Here is a 27,946-nt window from a genome sequence, read left to right on the forward strand (position 1 = left end):
TTTCCAGTGTCTGTTTCTTTAATGTCTATTTTACCCTAATGCACCTCTCTCTCTCTCTCTTTTTTCTTAAAAACTTCAAGTATTTGTTGGGAACACAAAATTCCAAAACTTTTTTTCTTCTAAAATGCAAAGACAAAATAATAAGAAAAAAAAATCTAAAACAACATATAACAAGGAAAAAAATAACCATCTTAAAACAACTGTTCAATCATTTTTTTTCCAAAGCCATAATAGTCATTAACACGAATATCAAGTTTTCAGTTTCATCTTAAAAATGTCTAACATCTATTATCTTACGACTAAAAGGAAATTCACCATTTACTTAAAAAGTTCACTTTCTGCTTGGCAGTCGGTAAGACACAAAAAATGACTATACCAACCCACTGATCTTCATTCCGGTGTCACTATTTTGCTAGTTTTTCTACCAACACAATAGCAAAAGTGGTCTTAAAAACACCAAAAAATAAAAAACTAAATAAATTGGTCACAATACATGAAAACATAAGCCCTAAAAAGAACCAAACGTGTTCCTATCATAAACATAAATAGCAACAGCACATATAAAAAGTTTCTAAAATAAAACTCAATGCACTGCAATTGCAAATCCAAGTGAAGTCCATACTCACATGCATTGAGAGACATTATTGATGAGGAACTGCCTTGATATAGCCAATCTTGCCTTGCGCTTATGCTGCCACCTGGTGGTAGGAAGCAAACATTTACAGTACCACACTTTTTCAACCAGGACAGCACCGTCGACTGCTTATATACAGTGTATCTGTCTAAACCCACGTCTTCAGTCCATATTGAAGTAATATGAAACCTGAGTCGTAGACGTGTTTACTTTTACAAATAAGTCGGGGAGGTTTCGGAGGTATTACACAAACAGCAGCATCACCGTCCCAATAATTCCTCGATCTGAAGGAAAACTAAAATGACTGATTGCGGTCCAGCTCCACACACACACACGCACGCACACCTGACGTCATTCGAATGCATTACAGTACATTTCTGATAAACGATTGGGTTGAGTCTCTATATATACACCAGCTCTGAGGGCCGGCTGAGGTAATGAAATATCCGAAAAAGGTACAACACTGCACATTCCCTAAACTGCACAGCTAATAAAATAAAATAAAAATAAAAACAAGCCAGACCAGGTATCTCACTCTGGTCCGCCTAACACAACACCGAACAAGCTGGACAAGATGACAATAAATTAAAGAAGAGAAAATAAATAAAGGTTCCATCTATCTTCTCTGCCTCACCCAATCAGAACGCAGGATACTGACGTCAATCTGGTTTGGTCCTGATAGGGGACGGGACCTTTTGGGAAGATGTTTCAAAACAAATATGGACGTCATACCTATACAGCCTTCGAATACAGCATGACTTGCGCAGGATGCTTCATTGAGAAGAAACACTGAAAATAAAGAAATGCGAGCGATATTGAACAGAAAGAATGAGGAAGTAGTAACAAAATAAGAAGACTTGAAGTACTTTTGGTTAGCAGAATTTCTAAGAATAAGGAACCCGCAAAAAGGAACACAGTGATAAAAGTCTATGGACAGAGTTTGGAGGATAAAGATGGCCGCGGGGGCGATGCTGTGGGCTTGTGGGCACTGATCCTGATGCTGGTCAGCGCAGTCTTGTCATATTTGCATTATTCCAGAAATCTGTATTGCACAACACTGATGTTGGCTCAAAATTCAACAATCCATGAGATTCTTTTTTTCTTTTTCCTATGGAAAAAACGATTTCCCATAATCCTCAATCGCACACATTCTGTATAAAAGTGTTCTCAGCAGCATCTCAAGCTCTTTTTTTGTTTAAGTGTTGTGTGGAACTGGAAAAATGTGTTAACCCCCCCACCCCCCAAATACGGTGAGTGCTGAGACTTCGTTCGAAAAGCGGTGTGTGATCCATCAAGAACATCTTCGATCATCTCCAATGCAAGCTCGCTCCTATGATCCACACTTCCCAGAATCCACCTCATCACTCATCTCTCCTCTTTCCTTGATACCTTTGAGGAATGCCAGGCTGTGGATCTGGTAAGACAGTGATGAAGAACAGGAATGGTTTAACAAGATGCCAAAAGAGAAAGTAATTTGCTGAAGATGAATCATCAGTGATCATCACAAAGGTCACAGGCCTACTACTACAGCTTATGTGTAAAGCTAAATAGACTACTGTATCAACACTAGCTTTTTACATAAACAACTTCAAAATATACTTAAAAGGTTTCAAATTTACATTAATAACTTAAGTTAAAACAACATGTATGGTTTTCTCAAAAGCTCAGGCACAAATATTTGATAATCTTAGTATTTTTACATCTGATGGAAAAACAAATGAAAGAGTATCTTCTTACAAGTACTAGGGTATCTGGATTGATGATAAGCTTTTATTTAATGTACACATTGCTGATCTGATTGGGAAGCTAAAACTGAAGCTTGACTTTTATTTTATAAATAATAATAATAATAATAATAATACATTTTACTTTTAATGCTAAAAAGAAACTTTTTTATCTGTGCTTTGGTGATATTTTATCTGATTATTGTGATATATTATACTTGTATGCGGCATCTTTTATTCTAACAAGACTTGATTCTGTATACTATGCTTCACTGCGTTTTATTACAAATGCAAAATCCCATACTCGTCATTGCATTTTATATGAGATGGTGGGCTGGACATCACTAGCTGCACGTAGAAAACAGCACTGGTATATTTTTATCTTTATAGCTATGTTAGTTAAACTTCCAGTTTATCTTTGTACTTTTCTTTGTCTTAGTTCTGGGAATTACCAGCTACGCTCTTCCAAGTGTTTGCTTTTTAAATCCAATCAAATTAAATCACTTTATTTTTTAATTTTATTGTTACATTACATGTACTCTGATGAGTGAAAAGCTTAGGTGCATGCTCCAGACGGTGCAAAATACAATGACATACTCCAAAAACAAAACCGTATACTATTATCAATGTTGACAATAAGCATGTAAAAGACAATACATACATAAAGACAATAAATACGGAGAGAAAAACACACATTACACATGTAGACACAAATAGACAAGTACACAGTCAAAAAGATGCACACATAGTTATATACCTCGAGTTAGCACAGAGCTGGGGAAAACAGCTTTTTCATTATTATTGTGCACCTTGAGCATGGAATAATTTGCAAAAAGACTAAAAATGGTGTATTTTTGTTATTTTAAGGTATTATAAAGAGAGCGGTATTGAAAGCATGTGATTATTTTTTTGTGGTGCATTATAAAATTGTTTTACTGTATAGCTGTTACCTTGGCCATGCCTCTCTTGTAAAAGAGATTTTAATCTTAATGAGACGTACTGGTTAAACAATGGTAAAATAAAATAAAACTATTAAAAAATAAAAGTAATAATAATATTAATAAAAACAACACCAGAAACAACATTAAAATAACACAACAATCTTTTTTTAAGAATCAACTTAAACCCTTTAACAATACAGCAACTAAAAACACACAAATACCACCACCTCTAATAATACTATCAATAATGTTTATTGTTGTTGTTTTTGTTGTTTATTTGTTATTATTATTATTAATATTGTTATTATTTATTATTATAATAGACCAAATAATAGCTACACTGATTATGTCTTTGTTTATTTAGTTATTCCCAAATCAGCAACTTACAACCATTTTATGGCAAGATGAATATAGATAAAAACATATCACATACTAATAACAACTTTATAATTCAATAAGAGATGATTAATGAATATACAAATACATCAATGTATTCATTAATAATTAAATACATTAATTTACATTAGAAACATTAGATACCATTTTGCAGATTGATATGATAAATAACTTTTAAAATAATCCTTCTGGAGACACATTTTTAAAAACATGCTTTAAAGCGCTCTAAGTAAATAATAATAATAAAAAAATCAACAACAATTATTAAAGCTAAAGCACCTTCCAAATGAACTACACAAATGAGTAAACATTAAGCCTCAATGTTTTCTTTAATTCTGTGCATGTGCAAAAGTTCTGTCAGGAAATGTTTGTACCACTGACCTGATGAAGGTTTTAAAGGCTGCACTCTGGGGATTGATGCACAAAGGCACTCGTTTGCCTTGCTGGTGCTCTGTTATAAAACGATGGATGAGCTCTGAGATGAAAGAAAACAGGTCATCAAAACATGTTCTTTGTATCAAACAATGATACGGTTTCATGTCTTGAAGGACTAGAACAAGGGTGCCCAATTCTGTTGCTGGAGATCCTACATAGGCTGCATCTGAAATCACATATTTTTATACTATATAGTACGCTAAAAACAGTATGCGAGCCAAGTAGTATGTCCGAATTCATAGAACTCAGAAAACAGTATGAGAGAAGTACCCGACTTACTTCTTCCAGTTCGATTCTAAAGTGCACATCTGATGTATACTACGCTATCCCATGATGCTCCAAGAGAATTCATGAATGGAAGTGAAGCGACGTAACTGACGTGGGTTGGTCACATGATCAAGACAAAATAGTGGATGTAATACGTCAGTTTCATTCATACTACTCTCATTCAAACTGAACAGAACGTACTTTTCTAATGGTCGAGTAGTACATTCAAATTCAAATGCAGTACCTACTCAGTAGTAGTTTATGGATGAGGCCTTAGTTGGTTTATGCTGAGTTCAGACTGCATAATTTTAGCCCCGATTTTGATTCGCCGACAGGTTTTGAGAAATCGCAGACAAATGCCTGAAATCACAGGCAAATTGGTGCCGGTGCACGCGAGAGACAATCACACAGTATGAACTATCAAAGACGCGATCTGAGAGAATCAACGATGCCTGTGAGATATCTGGCGTGCTAAATATCTGGAGCTGTCTGCGATTCCAATCATGCCGTGTGAAATGAGTTCTAATTGAAAATAACATCAGCGATCGCCAACAGTCAATGAGAGAGCAGCATTCGCTTCTGTGTGTTTGTTTGTGTACCTGCAGGCCAGCGGGAGGTTGAGGGAGAAGTTAAAAGTGCTCATTTTCGGTTTATTTGGACCCAAGAAATGGAGGAAAAACTAGTGGAGGTTTGACAGGAACACCCGTGTCTGTTTGACGATTCATACAGAAAGTTAAAAAAGAAAGTTGAGGAGAAATTGCTAATTCCCTCCAAACCCAGGTGAGCAAATATGTACATTTTCTACCCAATTAAAGGCTTCTTTCTTGTTATGTAGTTAATAACAAAAGATTTACAATGTGTTTTTGGCTGTGAGATTTAGTTTGGACGAAGTTGCCGGCGATTCTTCCAATTGTAAAGTCATGCAATGTGAATGCCCCTGTCGCCGATCCATCTTGCAGTGTAAACACGGCCTAGCGACAAAACGCTAGGCCAGATAGTCATTCAGTGTGAAAACATCTGTGACACGACTACTTTGTAAATCATGCAGTCTGAACTTGGCATTAGCTTTGTTTGATTAGAGTTGGAGCTGAACTCTGCAGAAAGTTAGATTCCCAAGAACAGGATTGGGCACCTGGATTGGAGTCCTGAAAATACCATCACCTTTGCCCTGCCAGACGGAGTGCATGCTCTGCTCATAGTTGTGGCTGAACGGCCGATCCGCAGGAGGCTCAAAGTCTCGGGTGTAAACCCTCCCGCTGGGCACAGAGTAACAGCACTTGCACATGCAAGTGTGGTAGCGCAGACGACCCTCGTCCAGATACGGGTGAGACAGAGCGTCACTGCCGGAGATGCGCTTGGCCTGTAGATTAACAAATACAAGACTATTACCTTTAATAATATTTCAACCAAATTCAAACAAAGTATTTGTCACAGCTAGGGATGTAACAGGGAAATCAATGATCATTGCTGATAATCTGACAGGCTGTAATGACAAAACATTGTATTGGCCACAGTTAATGCACACACTAAAGCCGCGGTCACACTGCACTTTTCGCCCCATAGACTTCCATTCATACGTATGCGACTGCGACCGACTGGAAACGCAAGCTTGTGTGACAGGTTTCGCAGTTCGTTGCATTGCAAAGTTCAAGCTTGTTGAATTCTGACCTGCGATCATGTGACTGCATAAGACCAATCGAAGATCAAACATGACCTCTCTGCACAGAAATGTAAAATATCAACCAATCGTTCACTTTTTTTAAATTAGTGAATCATTAGTAATGTCACGTTGCGCACCAAGGCTTCGAAGCATATATCAAAAAAGATACATCTCGCAGTAAAGCAGTGTACTGGAGCTTGATTAGTTTTGACATAATCTGTGACGTCAAAAGCTTCATTTTCGCCTATATCCACGTAACTGCTTCAAATTTTGATTCAAAGGTTTAAACACATTGGCATTTGTACAGTTTATTGGCACAGAAATAAAATAAAAAGTGTTCTTGGAGCTTCGTATGATTACAGTTGATACACTTAAGTCACGTGTAAAGATTTGACAAAGTTATTGGCTTCTTTTCTGGACTTTGATCGTCTTGAGATCGTTGCCGTCTATGGAGAGCTCTCAGATTTCATCTAAAATATATTAATTTGTGCTTAAAAGACAAACGAAGGCCTGAGGGATTTGAAACAACATAAGTGTAATTAATTTTTGTTTTTGGGTGAACTAATCTTTTATGCATTATGTCCCACCTTTTAAAGAGACAAATTGCAATAGCATGTTAATAATGCGATATTCAATACAATATTTACAAAAAGAAAAGTTCTCATATCATTTCAATTTTAATAAAGTTAACTAACATAAATAAAAACATTTTAAATTGCGAATATTTGATATACAGCGCAGCCATATTTTTAACAGATTACTCTTCCTACATAACAAAAAAACAGTGAAACATACAGTCTTCCAACATTATTAACAGATTTGGATTTAATTGCAATTTACGGAAGTAAACGGAACATACAGCTTACATGCAAAATATATACAGAAGATGCGAGGGAAAAATTAAGCAAAAATGTTGCGTTGTAGAACGTATTATCTGATCGTTAATTGTTTTGAATGGCTTAGCTAATCAACTAACTCAACTGGTACATTTAGATTATGATTATAGAAAAAGTTTCACATTCTCTGGAAATTTCCTCAATATACTGCATAAATTATAAAAAACTCACCAACCACTTTATTAGGTACACCTTACTAGTACCGGGTTGGACCCCCTTTTGCTTTCAGAACTGCCTTAATCCTTCATGACATAGATTCAACAAGGTACTGGAAAGATTCCTCAGAGATTTTGATCCATATTGACATGATAGCATCACGCAGTTGCTGCAGGTTTGTCGGCTGCACATGCATGATGTGAATCTCCAGTTCCACCACATCCCAAAGGTGCTCTATTGGATTGAGTTCTGGTGACTGTGGAGGCCATTTAAGTACAGTGAACTCATTGTCATGTTCAAGAAACCAGTCTGAGATGATTTGCGCTTTATGACATGGTGCATTATTCTGCTAGAAGTAGCCATCAGAAGATGGGTACACTGTGGTCATAAAGGTATGGACATGATCAGCAACAACACTCAGGTAGGCTGTGGCATTGATACGGTGTTTAATTGGTACTAATGGGCCCTAATGTGCAAAGAAAATATGCTCCACACCATTACACCACCACCAGCCTGAACTGTTCATATAAGGCAGGATGGGGCCATGCTTTCATGTTGTTGACACCAAATTCTGACCCTACCATCCGAATGTCACAGCAGAAATCAAGACTCATCAGACCAGGCAAGATGTTTCCCATCTTTTATTGTCCAGTTTTGGTGAGCCTGTGTGAATTGTAGCCTCAGTTTCCTGTTCTTAGCTGACAGGAGTGGCACCCTGTGTGGTCTTCTGCTGCTGTAGCCCATCTGCCTCAGGGTTCGATATGTTGTGCATTCAGAGATGCTCTTCTCTTCAGTTGTAACGAGTGGTTTGAGTTACTGTTTTTATCAGCTCGAACCAGTCTGGCCATTCTCCTCTGACCTCTGGCATCAACAAGGCATTTGTGCACACAGATGCTTTTCTTCCACATTCTGATGCTCGGTTTGAACTGCAGCAGATGGTCTTGACCATGTCTACATGCCTAAATACATTGAGTTGCTGCCATGTGATTGGCTGATTAGAAATTTGCATTAAGGAGCAGTTGGACAGGTATAACTATTAAAGTGGCCGGTAAATGTATATAGTATATACATGAGAGAAAATAACAAACATTTACTCATGTAGACACACACATACACCATTTTCCAGTATTGGCATTGAGTGTTTATTTAAATGACAATCGATCAAGAGAATTTGAGGAAACTGACATCACTACTCAGAGCAGTTCCTGAGTTTAACTCGGACTCTTATATCTGTAATGCATTTAATATTAACACTTTCTATTAAGAGTGAGATCATTAAGATTACTTCCGACTTTTAACTTAAAAAAAAACAACAACATAAAATTGGCAATGAACTTGGCAGAGAAGACTTTAATAATCATTTTTTAGGGGTTTTCACCTTTTATTGGGATAGGATACTGGAGGACAAACAGGAAAGTATTAGAAGCAGAGAGAGGGAAAGGGTCGGCACAGGACTTAAAGCCGGGAATCGAACTCGGGTCGCCATGAGCACCATGGTGCTATATGTCAGCGAACTTAACCACTAGGCTACTGGCGCCGACGGCAGTGAAGACTTTTAAAATACATTTACAAAATACAAAATGAATAGTATATATAGTATTAAATACGATTACAAATGTTATCAGCTTAAATATATAAACATCATACTCACTGGATCAAAAACTAGCATTCGGCACAAAAGATGAACGGCTTCATGTGTTGCCCCATCTGACAGCATGTACAGAACAGACAATGAGGGCTAAAGGAGAGAAAATCATAACTATTTAGAATATTGCATTTCATTTGAGAACAGATTTGAGACTAGCAATCGCATAAACTAATAAATAATTTTAAAGAAAGGTACAGAACTGGTTTGTGGGGCCCTCTGAGAATGTGCGCTCGAGCTCCTTCACATGCAGACGTCATGGCAGAAAGAGGAGGAGTCCCGAGGAGATCAGTTATCAGATCCAACTGAGAGAGGAAAAAAAGATAGAAATTAAGAGATTGATTGTGAAGACATTGAGACGGAGTAAAAAGACACTTGAATTCAGCGTTTCAAAATCAAATACAAATCAAAAAGAAAATCCGATTAAAGTAAAATTTGTGTATTTTAAAGGATCATCTTTAACAATTTTAATAACTTTTGTGGAGACCTAAAATACATTACTTGTAATACACTTATTTTTACTATTTAAAACATTCTCAGAGGACTAAAAAGCAAAAACTAAAAAAATTTCATATAATATAATGATCAATTTATACATCTTCAGCTTTGAATTTAATTGTTTCTGGGGTTTTTTATCTCTCATCAAAATGAAACACCAGATAAAGGTGCAATGGAATGTAAATCTGGACATACCTAGGCATGATTGAAAAATAAGAGTTCAGTAATGACATACTGTGAGCCTCAAAAACCATTGTTACCCTGTTCTTATTTAAATCCCATGAGTGTAAAATCCTGGTGAAAAACCGGGTGAAATCCGATCAGAACAAAACACTGATTCTAATCATACAAACAGGATTTGCATGCCCAGGCAGCAGTTGAGCATTTCCTGATCAGATCACAACAATGTTCATGTTTCCCCTTATTTTTAAGTTCATCTAAGATTGTATTATACTTACCATGTATGTGGGACTCTTATTCTGAAAACAAGTCCAGCATTATAGGGCTACCAGATAACGCAACATTATCAGAACACAAAATTTGGGAAATCCATATATAAATGGATTCAGGTGCACCTGAAAAGACATTTTTAACTGTATATTTTGTTAGTTTAACCTTTATATTATAAAATGTGTTGCATGTAATAATGCAGCATACTTGTGTAGGTTTGTAATGAGGTAAACATGTAAACTACTGAGCATTAGTGTTTAATGCATGTTTATGCATGGTGTCATATCTCTCCGCTTTTAAGGTTATTTATTGCACACGGAATCTGAAGTTTTCGTCCATAATTTTTGCATGTTAAAAAATAAATTCGACCTCATGTTGTGTGACTTGTACTGACACACAGCCTCCGAAACTTTCGTCCTTCATAGAAAATTCTAACTTGTTTTTTTTTTTTTTTTTGCATCCAAAAAAGCGCTTTGAGAAGTGTTTTGCAGTACAAGCGTACAAGCCACCGTACAAGTGAACGGCAGAATGTCGTAACTTGAGCCATAGACAACTTTCACAATCACAGTGTATAATATAAGACAGAATGTGGCAGACAGTTAAGAACCTATGATGGATTCGGTGACTGTCACACCTCTCCCCTGCTGCTGTTTGGTGTGTGTGTGTGTGTGTGTGTGTGTGTGTGTGTGTGTGTGTGTGTGTGTGTGTGTGTGTGTGTGTGTGTATCACATGTATCATTACATTTGAAGCACAGACATAATCGACGCATGGTCCGCCTTAGTCCGTTTCTCCGATACGTCAATGCGGCCATCATCTATTATATCATCTCCTCTTTCTACTTTGGATAAGAAAGAGGAAAACAATGCATCACTGCTTAAATTGACTCTGAAATGTTTTGCGTTTTTTTTCTCGCAATGGATTAATTAACACGCATCGGACTCCGTGTGCAAGGTTCGTTTAATTAATCGACAAATTTTTTGCATGGGAATACGAAAAAAATCATACGAAAATTTCAGACTTCAGTCTGTAAAGTCCTTTATTTTATGCCATAAAATATTTCAGATTCTCATTTAACATGTTTTCTTGTTTAGTTTTTTTTTTACAATAAAACCAAAATCAAGTGTAGTGCAACAGGATGTTTGTTTGATTTTTTTTTGTAAACCAACAATGCTGTGTGTGTAAGCCATTATTTAAAAAAGTCATTCTTTAAATGACTTTAGCAGTCATTATTTAAAACAGTAAAAACATGGTCAACCGTTTGGTGGGGCAGTCAAAAGGTTGACCTATATATTGTAAAATGTGTTGCATGTATTTGTAATAACGCAACATTCTTGTGCAGGTTTGTAATGAGGTAAACATGTAAACTACTGAGCATCAATGTTAAGTGCATGTTTATGCATGGTGTCATGTCTCTTTTTCTGGAGTAAAAGCATTATAATTAACTTTAAGGTTGATATTAAATCCTGTCTGTGCTGTCTCATAAGTTAAAGCAACAAAATACAATTCTAAATACATTTCAGTCTGCCCCTTTTGTCAAGTACAATTATAATTTATTTTTGAATTCCTAGGGTTGTAAATGGACTTGTAAAAGTGTTTCTGGGTCATCTTTGCACGTACGCTTTATTTACAAATCAGAGAACAGTTTAACATTGTATCAATGCATTCTATGACACCTTTAAAGGGCACATATCATGCAAAATTAACTTTTGGAAGCTGTTTGGACAGAAATGTGTGCATATATAGTGTATCCACAGTCATGTTGGATATAAACAAGTCTCTTTTTAAAAATTTCCTGACTTTAAAATAGGATTCAAATCCCAGTAATATTGTTGCCCACTGTGATGTAGCATTGCAGTTTTCTCCGCCCACTGAGATTGATTGACATGCGCGTATAGTCATGTCTACAAGACAGGATTTGCTAAGAAACTGGGATTAAAAGATTTGCTCCAACTCTTGCTGTAACAGCGTTTGTGTGTGGCTCATTCATCTTACTGTGGTATTTGTGACTGTGGGTCTTGGTTTCATCTTGTCTGAGATTTTGCTGTTTATCCTGACATCTGACTCTGGTTATCCTTCTCTGAAGAGAAATGGCCCAAAAGTGGGTGGGCAGAACCAGCTCATTTTCATTAAAAGGTACAGAAGGAAAACAACGCTACCCCAAAATTCCATTTTCAACAGGGTATTCTCAATTATCTGATGGGCATTTTGACCTGAATCTTCACTGACAGATTCTTAAGGACACCTAAACGTATTTAACATCTTGTGAAAAGGCCAAAATTGGATGCCTTCAAAGCTAGTGTCGATCATCACCTGCTGTATGGGACTCTGAGCCTGGAAGAGAATCCGTCGACCCAGCAGCTCGGCAAAGATGCAGCCAACAGACCAGACATCTATAGATGAGGTGTAATGCTGGCATCCCATCAGCACCTCTGGAGCACGGTAATACTGCGTCACCACCTCCTGGGTCATGTGACGAGAAGGATCTGGCTCCTCCACACGTGCCAGGCCAAAGTCACAGATCTAGTTGAGAAGAAAGAGAGACCTCCATCACTTTATGGTTCTTTAATAGCATACAGTTGAGCACTTGGTGTGGTGTATGGTACCTTAAGCAGGCAGTTGCTGTTGACCAGCAGGTTCCCTGGTTTGATGTCTCTGTGGAGAATGCCTGCTGAGTGCAGGTACTTCAGTCCTGAGTGAAACAGAGAGAGGACATTAAGGTATCATTACTGCATTTTCAAACTGTTTTAGAATGAAAATGTTCCTCGTCCATATTGGCGTTTTTATTGAATTACAGAAAAACGATCTTCATCCACATTGTACAGCCTACAACACATGACACGTGATCATTCACACTCACTTGGCATGTGCATTTTTTTGCAGGAATCTGTACTTGCAGTCTTTAGGTTGTGTAATAGTCATATGAGATTGGCTTGAGACAAAAAGACCAGTCAAATAACGATTATGGATAGCTGCACCTTTTAGTATTTCAGTCAATCTATTTCGAAACAGAACACCAGCATTTCCACACTAAAATGGGTTCTTCTCAAAAGCATTTTCAAAATGCTCCATTTTTGCAGGTCGAACATGCCGGAGTAGTGTGGACATCAGGCATAACAAAATTTATGCGTAAAAAAATCACTAGAGTAAACTGCACCTTGATTCTCAAGTATGCTCTGAGTGAAAACATTTTTATTTTGAATTTGGAAGACATTTTATTAATGGTTTGGTAAAATGTGGTAATGTAATGTATTTTTATTTAATGCTTTGTCAGCAACCAAGGCTATTTTCACAGCAAAAGCATTCCAACAATAAATATAAAATTAAAAATCAACAAACAACTGAATACATAAATTAAATAAGATTTTTAGCGTTAATACATGATAAAAATTCTAAAATCTTTTCTGGTGTCACTTTGCTAGAAATGTCCTTAAATGTTGGTAAAATGTGGTAAATAAATAGTAAATAAAACAAAGATTTACCTCAAACACATAGCAAATCTTAAACCCAGAAAAACTATGAATTGTGAAGCTGCCTGTTATTTTTTTTTTATAAGAAATGTTTCCTAAACACCAAATAAGCTTTTAGGCATGATAATGTGACAGAATACAGAGAATTAATTCCATTAACTCATTCCAAAACATGCAAAAAATAAAAACAAACTCTCATCTTGTATTTTTGATCAAATAAACAAACTAGAATTTTTTTTAAAGCTAGTATATATATATATATATATATATATATATATATATATATATATATATATATATATATATATATATATATATATATATATATATATATATATATATATATATATATATATATAAATATTTACATATTTAATTTTTCAAATGATGCATTTTTTGGCGAGACTTTAAAATAATGGCCCATTGCTTAATGAACAACAAACTTATCACAGTAAATTTATATATTTGTAAACATTAATTAATGAAAATAAAGTTTTCTATTGTTAGTTTATACCAAGTTTGTTAGTATGTTAATTAAGGGATGAAGTACATCCAGGCGGTTGCTATCGCAGAAGAACTTAGGCTGTTACAAAAAACTGGGCTTTATTATTATTTATTATTTAGGGCTTTATTCAGCGAAAACAACCATCCTGGATGTACTTTAGCCTGCTTATTAAACGGCTACAAAGCATAAAAATAACACACAAAACATTGTTCGGAGTAATAATAGTTTACCAATTCTTCAAATCACAAAGCTGACAGAAACAAAAACAGCTGATAAAGAATTCGCTAATGGCTGATTTAAACTTCTGCGTCAAGCGCACACGTATGGTCCGGCGCAGCCTTCGCGCAGTGCTCGCTGTGGCTGATGCCAACACTCTCGAAAAATGTGACTACACGTCGCTTCAACGCGCAGTGCAAGCTCTGTGATTGGTCGGCTTGGTAGCTGTGATGAGTGTGGGCGGTACTGATAGCTTGTTGAGTCCTATGAAGGAGTTCCAGATAAAAACTTTTGTTTTGTGTTTACCTGATCATTAAAGTTGTTGCACTTCCGCTGGTTCCTGCCTCTGAATTTAGCTACTTGTACATTAAGGTAGTGTTCAGAAAAAACAAAACTCCCACGAAGAAACTTGAGGAACATAAAAACCTACTGTCAGCTAGCGTTTCGCCAGAGTTATTGTAGAGTAACACAAACAGCACGCAGAAGAATCAGCTTGCTAAGTGGTGACGTGTTGGTGACGTATGTAATACTGTTTCTGGGTCCAAGCCCCTACTTATTTGAATTGAGAAAATGTTCGTTTATGATCACTTTTTAGTCATATCACACATTAAAGTGACTTTTATATAAAGTAATAGTGTACACAACAATCTCTGGGCTTGCTGCATCACAAATACCAAAATTTTTACACAATTTATAAAAAGATGAATCATTTCATAAGTCTCCCCATACAGCCTGATAAAGCGCTTGGACCCGGAAACTGCTTCGCGTGACGTCACACTTAACAAGCGGATAAATGCACATCTACATGCAGGGCAGGCATTGTGGGTCATGTCGATCAATCAACGCAGAAGTATAAACCAGCCTTAAAGATACTTTGAAATGTCACGACTGACCAATCAGAATCTAGTATTAAAGACATCCGTGTAGTATCTAATGTCAACAAGCACAACTTTGGATTTTAATAATGCGTTATTAAATGCTGCAAAAATTGTTTCTACTTCGTTCATGTTAGTAAATCATTAATTAATGGACCATTATATTTATGTTTTATATTTTATTCCTAGTACAACATCATTAACATCCGAATCAACATCCTTACTCCAGATTTATTTAACACAAATACGGTTTCAGCAAATCATATGCCAAAAAATGCACTTGACTCTCAAACCGTTAAAACTGCCCCAAACAAGAATAACAGTTCAGTGGGGTTTCGCTAACAAATTTTTATTCCCAGAACACAAGATTAAAGCTTTCCAGGCCGATTACAGGGGGTCAAATATAATCCCATTCTGCAAGAAAACATCAAACGTTCCAGATTATACACTCCCGATTTAAAATAATCCAAGAGAGACATATGCCCATGTGAACTCACCCCTGAGTATCTGGTAGAGGAACACCTTGATGTGATCGGTAGTGAGAGGCTGAGGGGAAACGATGACTTTATGTAGGTCACTCTGCATGAGCTCAGTGATCACGTATCTGCACCACAGACCCAGTTAAGAAATCAACTGACCTGCAAAAATGTCTACAGACACAACAACTTCTACTAGGAGGACAAAACAGAAGAGAAACCTGTATTTGGAGGAATGAACATAACAATTATTAAGAATTGAGAATGTGAATTGAATTTTACCAGCCATAAACCATTATTTTTTTATCTTAACATAACATTATTTGCATTTTTACTATGGCAGGAAGATTATTTTACAGCTTTTCCTAACATTCTTGCACGTTTCAATTTCTAATACATTTACAGTTCCAACTGGCAAATAACAGTTTTATTTATTCACCAAAGCTAAATCTCAGTTGCATTTGGCACTTGTCGAGGTGTTAATTTTTGATACTCAATGCAAAGCTGGATATTCATAACAGAACAAATAAGTGAACGAACGTTTTACATTATGCAACAAATAAAAATACAGGGATTTTATTGATGACATTAAAAGTTATAATTCTAACTTCTGAGCCACTGCAAAAAGGATAATAAACAAACTAGTAAAATGAGTACACCCCTTACAGATCTATTCTTTAAAATAATAGTTTCCATAAGAAGCTATACAACAATATATTTGTGTATATAGAGTATACAGGAGTCAGAGAGTGAAATTCAATACCTTTTAAGACCTTTTTTGAGACTTTCCATACATTTTAAGACCTTATAACCACGCAAGATTTTAACTTATAGTATATTTACTAAAAATTAACGTGAGAAACTAATCCAAAACTAAAACATTATTCATATAATGAATAAAAATCGATTAAATCTAGCTGATTCAGCGGGTTGGTGCCTATAGAACTGTAGAAATAATGGTGTTGCCTTGATTACTGCAGTAAACAAAGCAGCATGATGTCAAATCTAGCAGGATTTATTGATTTTATAAACTAAACAGCATTCTGATATTCGCAGATTTAATTCAGGCAAACTTTAGCATACAATCATACATAACCAAAAATGATATACAATTTAATACCTTGAAAAATAGCATTTAAGACTTTTTAATACTTTAAGGGCCTTAAATTTCTCTACATCGATTTATCAACTTTTAATACTTTTTAAGACCCCGCAGACACCCTGGCATAATTAGGGCTCCCACTTTTTCATGAACCTCAGATTGAAGGACTTTTTAAAGCAAAATTAACTTTAAATCAAACATCATTGTAATTCACACAACATTTTTCTTTACACTTTATTTTTACATCAAAAATGTCAGAGTAATGATGATTTAAATCTGTTGTTTTCTTAAAAAAAAAAAAATTATAAAACATCTTCCAAGAACTTGAATAAAATTTGTCAATACCAGTAATATTCAAATGCGGTTTCTGAAATACTGATAAAATAAATTAAAAAAAGGACATTTTTCCATTATTGTTTTGTTCTGTTTTGTTCTATGGCAGCACGGTACAACTTTTGAAATAACATTCATTCATTCATTTTCCTTCAGCTTTATTCATCAGTGGCCGCCACAGTGGAATAAACCACCAATTTATCCAGCATATGCAGATTATCCAGATACAGCGGATACCCTTCCAGCTGCAACCCAGTGCTGGGAAACACCCATACACTCTTATTCGCACACATACACTACGGCCAATTTAATTTATTCAATTCACCTATAGCGCATATCTTTGGACTGTGGGGGAAACCGGAGCACGTGGAGGAAACCCACACGAACAAGGGGAGAACATGCAAACTCCACACAGAAATGCCAACTGACGCAGTAGGGACTTGAACCAGCAACATTCTTGCTGTGAAGTGACAATGCTAACCACTGAGCCACCATGTTGTCTTTTTGAACACCAAAAATTTCAGCACTTTCAAGGACCTTTGTTTGTTTGTTTTTTTAAGTACTTCCCCAGTCTTGAATTCATATGCCTGGAATTCAAGTAATTTCAAAAAGCGTGGGAACCCTCTATAATAGATTAGTCAGTTCCAAAGCCAAAACTGGAACTAACGAACCAAATAATTTCATGGTGTAAAAAGTAGTACACCCAAATTACTGTTATGAAATATATATATATATATATATATATATATATATATATATATATATATATATATATATATATATATATATATATATATATATATATATATATATATATATATATATATATATATATATATATATATATATATATATATATATTTAAGAGGAGAAAACAAAACCATAAAAAAAAAAAAAACAGTTAACATTTTGTAGTTATTTTGTAGTCTCATTTGAATTTAAATGCATTACAAAATATATTGTCTGGGTGTAATAGATCGCGGTTGATCAGTGATTCGTATGGATCACAACCCACAGTTTGGAACACACACGACCCTCAGATTAATACTTTATTTTACTTGTAGATTAATCCTAAATTTGTAACGATCGCATAGATCGCCTCTCACGTCATTAAATTAAACATGTATGAAAGCATTTAGGCTTTCCTGTAAAATATAGTGATGACGGAAGAAGTTGTTTAGGTTATTTAGGATGTGGTGGGTTTCTTAGGTTATTAAAGGTGTTTTCTGTCACTACTTGTTTAGCCTGCATTAACGCATTCAGTGTAAGCTGCACAATTAATCACTAAAAGATCATGATCTCAACACCCACACAATATATAAATGATGATGACTTGCATATGTTTATCAATCCTTCAAAATCACTGCATTCAAATATGTGTTTGGAAAACGCAAAAATCAATAAAGAGATTCAGTCTTTAGAGTGAGTTAAGAAGTTACCAGAAGTACTGGGATAACAGTTTATAGTTTGAATGAAACCACTGATGTTTATGGTAAAGATTAAAATCACCGTTAAATGCATTTAACTTGACACTTAAAAATGAAAGTTGTAGGCAGCAATTACTTTATTTAATCAATAGGTGACCAATTTAACCAGCCATTAACTATGCCCTTGAATAATTCTTCAAGAATAGTACATCTAGCAATGTAACAAAGTTTTAAGTGAATAACTGAATCATTTATGGAAAATGAGACTAAAAATAAATATGGGTTGTACAAATTATAATGTTAGAATTATACATTTAGCGTCATCAGCAACAGTAGTAGCAACAGTGAACTTTTTTTATAGTATTGAATATTTTACTATTTATTTTTATTCAGCTGATTATTTCTTCATTTTATTCTTAATAAAATTGCAGTTTTAATAAAAGTTTTGATAATAAGCAAACGTTTCTTGCAGTTCTGTTTTTGTAATCAACAGAAAGCAAATTACATTTGTCTCCTCCCCTTTTTGGCTGATCTGAAAAATGGTCCGTGACTAAACCATAATGTGATCTGAACCGGGACATTCGTGATCTGTTATACCACTAATATTCACTCAAAAAAAAATAATATGCTGATATGTCTAAAAAAACATAATGGGGGTCAAAATTCATGTATGCGGATTTCCTGGTTTAAATAAATAGTATATGCCATGTATAATTGTGTTTGTTTTATTCTTACATTTTTCATTTCATTTTCGATTTTGCAAAACCACAATAACCTACATTTATATATACTGCAAATGCTTTATATAAATTATGGCCACCAATAGCAACTTTATGCAAAATTTCCGAATTCAATTACCCAAAATGTAACCAATACACCAGTGTGACTGATATATGACAAACAATTTTATTTTTCCAAGGTATGTCAACATATGCAATTTTTATCCTGCGCATTTATATACTTTCCAAAGCGTTTATACAATATACAATGAGGTTATGCTGTAACCCTTTAGGACTTGTTCTGGTCAGCCATTACGGCACGGTTGAACCACTTTCACAATGATAACGGTCAAGCACAACACTGATTTGCATGCAAATGCATCTACAGCAGTTTATTTAGCATTATACTATCTGCCAAATGCGTTACACAGTCACATAGTGCTAATGGAAGAGAACCAATCACTTAATCCCCTCAATAGTGAGGCAAGAATTGAATAAAATAATAAAATTACAAAAGCATGAAATGAAGGATACATCTCCTCAAAGCAGTCGATTTGTGGAGGTTGGAGAATGTCAAGGGCAGAAAGCACCTGTCAGAGCAAATTACCATCATTACGAAATCAATTCATGAAATTCTAAAGCACACACTGCAAAAAAAAGAGAAAACACTCTACGAAACTCACGTTGTCATGTTTAAAGAAACACAGCATCCGGAGTTCCCTGAACACACGTTTGCAGGAGACCAGGTTCTGGAAGACATTGGGCATTTTCTTCAGAGCCACCTTACGTCCATCCCGAGGGTCCGTCACAGACCTGCCACAACCAGATGTTAACATTTGATGAAGAATATGACAGTGTGAGAACATGTAATATACAGTAGCAGCATTCAAAAGTGATGTCTAGACGTAGAAAATTGATATCTTCCCCAGCAAACAATTGTGTGTTTGTGAGTTTCAGTAGTCATGTCAAAGCAGTTAGTAAATCAGCATACTATCATCTCAAAAACATTGCAAGAATCAGATGCTTTGTTTACAGTGAAGACTTAGAGAAACTTGTTCATGCTTTTATCAGCAGCAGGGTGGATTACTGTAATGGCCTCCTCACTGGCCTTCCCAAAAAGAGAGTCAGAGAGTTGCAGCTCATCCAGAACGCTGCGGCCAGAATTCTGACCAAAACCATGAAATCAGAGCACATCACACCTGTCCTCAGGTCTTTACACTGGCTCCCAGTTACATTCAGAATAGATTTTAAAGTATTATTACTGGTTTATAAATCACTAAATGGCCTATAGATCTCAAAACATAACAGATATGCTCACTGAATACAAACCTAACAGATCACTCAGATCTTTAGGATCAAATAAACTAGAAATTCCAAGAGTTCAGTCAAAGCAGGGTGAATCGGCTTTGAGCTACTGCTGCCCCCCGCTGCTGGAATCAGCTTCCAGAAATGATCAGATGTGCTCCAACTTTAGGCACATTCAAATCAAGACTGAAAACACATCTGTTTAGCTGTGCCTTTACTGAATGAGCACTGTGCTACATCCGACAGATCGAACTACTATGTTTTTCTCTTCTTTTATAACACATTTTATCTGCTTTTTTTGCTTATTTATTTTTTTAACCATTTTTATTATTAGATTTTTTTTCTTATAATTGTTTCTTTTATTCCTGTTTATGTAAAGCACTTTGAATTGCCACTGTGTATGAAATGGGCTATATAAATAAACTTGCCCTGCCTTGTCAACCTACTGTCCTGTCATATAAAGGCAAAAATTCTAAAAAATAAATCTAAAAAAAGAAATAAATGTAATATAAACTATAATCAAAGAATAAAATAGTGTGACAGCATTTAGAACAAAATCAGGCCAAAATGTAATACTAGGGGTGTCAAAATGTATGGTTTCTTTGGTGCTCTGCGACGCAGAGCGGACTATTTTGTATCAGTTCAGTAGTAGATTGGTTATGACATATTGCCGTCATTTATCTTATATGCGTGATATTGCGGCATAATTAAAATACTTCAAATACTAAAAATAAAAAACACAGAAACTCTGTACAGGTTTCCTCTACTCTCAGCTGTTACAGCGATACTTGTGAATCCAGACACGACTGAGTCTGCAGAGCGAGTTTTCTCCACGCGTCTATCATGCATCAGCTGTGATCACCAATGCCATTTATCAGTGTCACTTATCTGTGAACAGCGCCAAATCCATGCTGATCATTAGAGCCAATCACAGCCCGTTCTGTTGATCGCGTGACTAGTCATAAGCATTTAACAACTCTCTCGACAACGATCAAAAAGCGGGATATTTACGTTTATTTTTAAATGCTCATGCATTCCTGTGCCTGTACTTGAGTTTTGTTTAAAGAGCCCATATTATACATGAAATAGGGTCATATTTAGGTTGTAAGGGTCTCCAACAACAGTCTAATATGCATGCAAGGTCATAAAACACTTTGATGGTCTTATCATCTGCATTTATTTTTACCTAATTATCCCAACGACTCCAATATGACTCGTTCAGCGATTCATTTGTTCCCAACCCCCTCCTCAGCGCGAAGCTAATCTGCGCTGATTGGACCGATGACAGCCTGCTGCGATTGGTCGACAGTGACAGGCTTCAGCACGAGACAGAGTGAAATGCCCAGCTGGTAATCAACTATATAAAAGTAGTCACAGTGCACACGCGCTTCATAGTGTAAGGCTTTTTTCACACACACACACACACAACCCTCCTCAGAAGAACTGGGGAGATCGACGCGAGTCTCTCTCTCTCCCTCTCCCTCTCTCACACACACACACAACGCTCCTCAGAAGAACTAGGGAAAGCGACGCGAGTCTCTCCCTCCCTCTCTCTCTCTCTCTCTCTCTCTCTCTCTCTCTCTCTCTCTCACACACACACACAACGCTCCTCAGAAAAACTAGGGAAAGCGACGCGAGTCTCTCTCTCTCTCTCTCTCTCTCTCTCTCTCTCTCTCTCACACACACACACACACAACGCTCCTCAGAAGAACTAGGGAAAGCGACGCGAGTCTCTCTCTCTCTCTCTCTCTCTCTCTCACACACACACACACACACACACACACACACACACACACACACACACACACACACACACACACACACACACACACACACACACACACACAACGCTCCTCAGAAGAACTAGGGAAAGTGACACGAGTCTCCTGTCTCCTAGCTTACGATCGATCGGCATAGCAACGACAAACGGCTGTGGAACGCGAGCTCACAAAAGCCTTTAACGTTAAATCCGTAAACAAAGCGGCACGCGTCGCGTTTTTAACGTGGCTTACATGTGATAAGAGAATATAAAGAGTAACCGCGTGTACTGTACCAGGTTAACAACTCATCTTTGGGTAGAGACTGTCAATATTATCCATCTGAGCACAGCGTGACTTCATTCGACCGGCGGCGTCTGTGTGTGTGTGTCTAGTGTTTTTTCTGTGTTAGTGGGCGGGGCCGCAGGTTTCATATCTCCCTGGTTTGCGCGCGTAACTACTGGCGAGGCTTGTGTTTCGTGGCTGCGTCATTGCGAAACACCTAATGACTCGTTATCAAGACGACTCGTTTGAAGCACTATGAGTCGACTCTTTTATAGATGAATCAATAGTTTTAAACACTGTACACTTACAGATTTAAGCCTTAGTTGGATATTTCACTTCACTTAGAGCTGTGTTACACACTACATGGAAGGGCATTTTCAAAAACCCATAATATGGGCTCTTTAATACATTGAAAAAGAGTGTTTTATTTGAGCAAGTAAAATTAAAGGTACAGTTCATATATCTGTTTGTATTGAAGGACAAAATTGTATAACAAATACACAGAAAATGTATTTATAAATTATACATTTTAATACAAGAATTCTTGTGCTGTGAAGTAAAATATAAAGACTAAAAAGATATCAAATTAAATCGAAGGCATGATAATCATAACTGAACCAAACCGTTAGACCCGTGTAGGTTCACACATCTATGTAACACCCTTACAAAAATGATGAAATTATTATTATTATTTTTTATCTGTAAAAATTACTAAAATTGAAAAACTAAAACGGCAGGACAGCATTTAGAACAAAATCAGGCCAAAATTAAATTTGTCTGGAGCTTTAGGCATTCAAAACAGCTTGCCAGAGAAAACCTTTCAGATAATTCTGCTGTAGCAGATCAATGTCTTTAAACATCATTGGTCAAAATATTCAAAAATATTCTCCAGTTCATTTTCTCTGTTCAGCCAGTTGTCAAAAAGTTAAAATACTGAAGAGCTGCTTTTATGTAAAAAAAGAAGTGTAATTCTAACTGAAAATAACACTGACTGTCATGTTTTAGTGTAAGGCCATCTGCAATATAATGTGCCATAAAAATCTATTATCATATGCTTTCTCAACAGTCGTTTTCTCACTATTGTGATTTTTACTGTCTTATTGAGTTGAAAGTGAGCAACACATATTTACATATTGGTCAACAATATCTATTAATAACAGTAAACCACTGCTCAGTTATTTTGAACTTATTTAACCCCCAAACAATGACGAAAACATCTACCATGGGCTTGAGAGACTTTGATCAAGCATATCTAAAAATCGAACCAATCCCAAACTTTTCAGTGCTAGTCTACCAACAAAATTATCAACGGGACTTACCAGACCACTCCAAACGCGCCGTAACCGATAGGTCGATCAGGCTCCATTTCAGCAGGACTTGGCACCTCACTAGCTGGATTACTGTGAGGTTGCGGGATGGCCGCTCCTCCGCCAGCGCTGCCCCCGAGAGACGCCGGGTGTCTGGGTGTTCCAGCAGGCGCGTTGGGCCCAGTCGGATTTGGTGTTGCACCGAGGCCCGTTGAGGTAGTGCCGGCCGTGGCGTTGACACAAAAATACTTGTGGCCTAACTCTGATGCTGGGAACAAGTTACCACACACTGTCGGCCGAGTGGATCCATGGAAAGCCATCCTAGATTAGAGCAAACATAGACGAGAAATTAAAGGAATATAGCATATAGGGCTGCAGGATAATATACAATATTGATATTGATTATTTCTTATGATATAACACTTTAAGAAGTATTATATCAGCAATTTTTTTAAAAAATTATGTAATGAACAAAAATAAACAGGTATTAGATCTTTTTTCTAAGCTAATTAAATATAAAAAATAAAAAAGGGCTTTAAAACACCATGAATGACTGAAAACATCGGCGGAAATTATGATTCTTATTGGCTGTTGTCATTTTCCTCTCTCAACGCACATATGGAGCACACAAATGCTTGGCACATATAAAGTATTTTCTCTGTGATATGGATAATGCATATTCTATTATAGCGATGACGATAATTTTTCGATATTTTGTGCAACCCTAATACTATACACAAAAATGACAATTCTGGTACCATGATTAATATCATCTCTATGATTTTCAAAAAGATGTTGTTATGAAGAAAGCTAATAACTGAATAGTTCTGGTTTTCATTGACTTCTATTAAATGATGTGACAACATAACAGAGATGAATGGTAACTGAAAATACTTGCTTACCAGTAATTTTCAACACATATTTTTTTCTGCTCAGCGGTAACAGTGCAAATGATCACTTTTGGGTATAATATCTTTTAAAATCGATGAATTACACTAAAAAAAAAGAAGATTAACAAAATACATTTCATAATGTGACCGCAAACTCACAAAAATATTATATTCTGAAAAAATGCAGTCATTTACTCATCCATATGTAGATTTTTTTTATTATTTAATAATTAAACTATAATTTACTTTAAAAGTTGCATTCACTGGAGACGGTTTATCCTATTGAGTTTTTAAAACTATAATACTGGTTCATGTCTGAATATGTGGGATGAAAAATGGCATGAATAGCTTAGGGTAAAGGGAGGTTTCCACTGAAATATGTCATATATTTTGCATGCTTTGCAAATTAAACTGTCATACACCTTAGGAAGACTTGAAAAATAGTGTCATGGGTTATACATACCACTTTAATACAGTCTATTTTGTTTATCAGAGGCTTAAAGAGAAATCATTTACCTAAAAGACAAAATGTACAGTTAATTTACTCCCTTTACAGTTATGAAAGATGTATTACACCCAAGTCTGTGTAAATTGGAAGTCGCTGAAACGTATTTTAAGTATTGATTAGGAGGTGCGACTTTCTTTTGATGCATAATTTTCTCACAGCAAACTAAAAGGTAAGAGGAGCGTGGTTAAGTATATTGTGGCTGAAGCCATCAAGCTGATGTCAACCACTCTAAATGTGGAAGCTTATGGTTGGACTTTGATTGAAGATTAGATTACCAATTCTTTTTTTTCTTAACAATAATTGTGCAAAATGAAAGAAAAAAAATTATTTTACAGACTTTAAACATTAAAGCAGGGGTCTCAGACTGCCGGCCCGCAGGCTATTTACGGCCCGCATCTACTATCAAAAATATATAATGAGATTCGGCCCGCCAAAACATATTTTGAACCACTATCATTGTTGTGCAGTCACGTCTAGCCACTTGTGGTTTTGACCGCCACCTAGTCGACATTTAAAGTATTGCATTCAGACTATTTTTACTTTCATTTTCTCTCAGTGTACGGTTGAGAGTAACATATGCGTTTTAAATCTGGGGCTGATTTAAACAATAAAATATGTCCGTAAGTGCTGTATTTTTACTTGAGCTCTTTTTTTGTAAATATTTAAGGGGTCGTTTGATTGCTATCAGTTTTATTCCACTTGTATATTATTGTACAAACACGTCTTCATAGCTTACACATTATGCTGGTGGTGTAACAACTTTGATCAATTTGCTAATATTCTATTCATATTGCCTCATTTAACAGATTTTCCTCATATGCTTATTAAGATTTGCATAAAACTACGTACATTAGCAAAATTGTACTGCTGGTTGAATTAGTAAATGTGAATATGTACATACTTTTCCCCTCTTTGTTGTAGTTTTACCAACAAAAAAAAAAGATATTGAGAAGAACAATTGCCTGTAAAGTCACTTAAGTTACCCAAACTGCTTTCTGCTGTTCTTATGCTATCGGGACAATACAATTGGTTGAGACAAAATAATAATTATTATGCCTATTATTTGTAGTATTTTCATAGGAATTTAAACTCCCTCACAATAAACATGCTGATTTGCATTATCACTGGTGACAGGTAATGCTTGAAATATAAACTTCATGTCTGTTGTCCTAAGACGCATCAATTATGTCAGGTTTTTACTTTTTTCTTGTGCTTGAATGTTAAAGCTGCCCTCCTATAAATTGTCAGTCACTAAATTACAATAAAAGGACATTTCATCCAATGCGCATATGTGGTGCTGTGGTTTAACTTGAATCGAGAGAACAATAAAGGGCAAGCTATATTTCTTACATTTCTATGGTAACCTTATGCACGTAAATTCAAACATTCATGAGTGGCGATGGCAAAAAGAAAAATAATCTGTAAATTGTTCTTTCTTCATACATTGTGATGCATAATATTTGTTTATTTTTGAGTTGTGCATGGACATAAATAAAGGTTTTGGGTATAAATAAAGGTTTTGTTATATACACACACCACTTATGGCTTTTTAAAAAAGCATTTGATTAAAAAAAATCTGAAATGGCTCTTTGCTGAAAAAAGGTTCCTGACCCCTGGTCTAGCACAACATTCCTGTCACAAAGTGGCTTGCAAACAGCAGAAGCTATTGTGTGAATTTCTGCATGCCATTATACTGTGATCGTAACCTTGTTAAAAAGTATTAATTAATGTTCATATATATATATATATATATATATATATATATATATATATATATATTAATGACTTAAGTGCTGGTAGACTTTAATTATAATTACCAAAGTACCACTGTTTCAGCTACAACAAATTCTTTAAAATTCCCTTAAGACTCATGGTAATAAAAATAAAGAATGACATGTCAGTGAGTAAATGATTACAGAACGTTAAACCAACTTAAGATGACAAATTAATTTATGTAAGCTACGTTTAAACGTAAAATTATAAACACGTTTAACTATTCCCCTAAACAACGTTGTCTTGACAGTGGCAGTAGACTTGGGTAAAGACTTAACTTGCTCAGAATGAATTGGGTTACAAGGGAGAGCTATAAATAAAACATTAAACCTAAACAAACAAGCAAATATTAGGCAATACAAACAACTTGTCTCTTTAAAAGTCAGTGTCCAGTACTACCAGCAGCCGCATTGCAACAGTGCAGCTTGCCCAGAAACATTAGATCAAATTCAATCAAGCCAAAGGTTGATGTACTTTAATCGTGTGCTCTGTCGGTGATCTGACAGCTCCTCTACCAGTTAAACAATTCAAGCAAAAAAACAATCCACCTCTTGCTCTCGACACGTTTGTCAAGTTAACATCACTTTTCTTCCTCATCTTTGTTCGCAAGAAGCTCTCGTTTCCTCAACATTTCGCTAAATCCAAGCTAACAAGCTACACTGGGATAACACAAACCGTGTTAAAAATCAGCCCGCTTTATGCCCCTCAACATACCACACTAACAGGTCTGCACACGCACATCTCAACCATCTAGTTTTAAACAATTCTAACTCTATTTATAACATAACTAACACGACCTCACCAGCTGTTACCTCAGGCTAGCTAGCTAATTAATCTGCTCCGTGACCTATATATGATGTTTATATGCGCAAACGATGCCTTCGGAGCGCAAATAGCAACATAAAGTGAACGTATTACACCTCAATGCGTAAACGAATACCAAACTATAACTAAAACTGGCGAAACAGGCTAAGGTTTTTCGGCTGCAGATGTTTGTAAAGTTAGCTTTAGCACAGCGGCTAACCTCTCGGAGCTGATGGCAGCGGCGGCGGCGGAGCTCAGTTCTTCATGTCGGCCGCTGGAGGATCGCAGCGCTTTTCCTGCATTCTCCACTCGCGGTAAATCCTTCTCCTGCCAAGGGTCCAAAACCCCAAATCTCTCGCCGTGTTCCTCTCTGCGCGATCTGGAAATCAGCTGTTGGAAATAGCGGTAGTGAGGGAGCAGAAGGAGGAGTTGAAAGAGGGGGATGGAGTGAAAGAAAGGAGGGATGAGTGAATGGGGGAGGGGAGGAGAGGACCA

At 36.1% G+C, this 27,946-nt stretch overlaps 1 protein-coding gene across 1 annotated transcript; it reads right to left on the reverse strand.

Moving 5' to 3' along the window:
* Positions 1 to 27,900, reverse strand: nlk1 (nemo-like kinase, type 1). Its single transcript, XM_056453338.1, has 12 exons — positions 27,672 to 27,900; positions 23,489 to 23,797; positions 19,506 to 19,635; positions 19,357 to 19,412; positions 15,263 to 15,369; positions 12,306 to 12,391; positions 12,013 to 12,222; positions 8,958 to 9,059; positions 8,761 to 8,847; positions 5,559 to 5,757; positions 4,077 to 4,170; positions 1 to 2,048 (listed from the first exon to the last, which is right to left on the reverse strand). The coding sequence occupies exons 2-12, from the start codon at positions 23,794 to 23,796 to the stop codon at positions 2,000 to 2,002; spliced, it is 1,428 nt and encodes a 475-aa protein (XP_056309313.1). The 5' UTR covers position 23,797; positions 27,672 to 27,900; the 3' UTR covers positions 1 to 1,999.
* Between the last annotated feature and the right edge of the window lie 46 nt (positions 27,901 to 27,946).

This window comes from Danio aesculapii, chromosome 3 (genome assembly GCF_903798145.1).
Source record: "Danio aesculapii chromosome 3, fDanAes4.1, whole genome shotgun sequence".
NCBI classification, from domain to species: domain Eukaryota; kingdom Metazoa; phylum Chordata; class Actinopteri; order Cypriniformes; family Danionidae; genus Danio; species Danio aesculapii.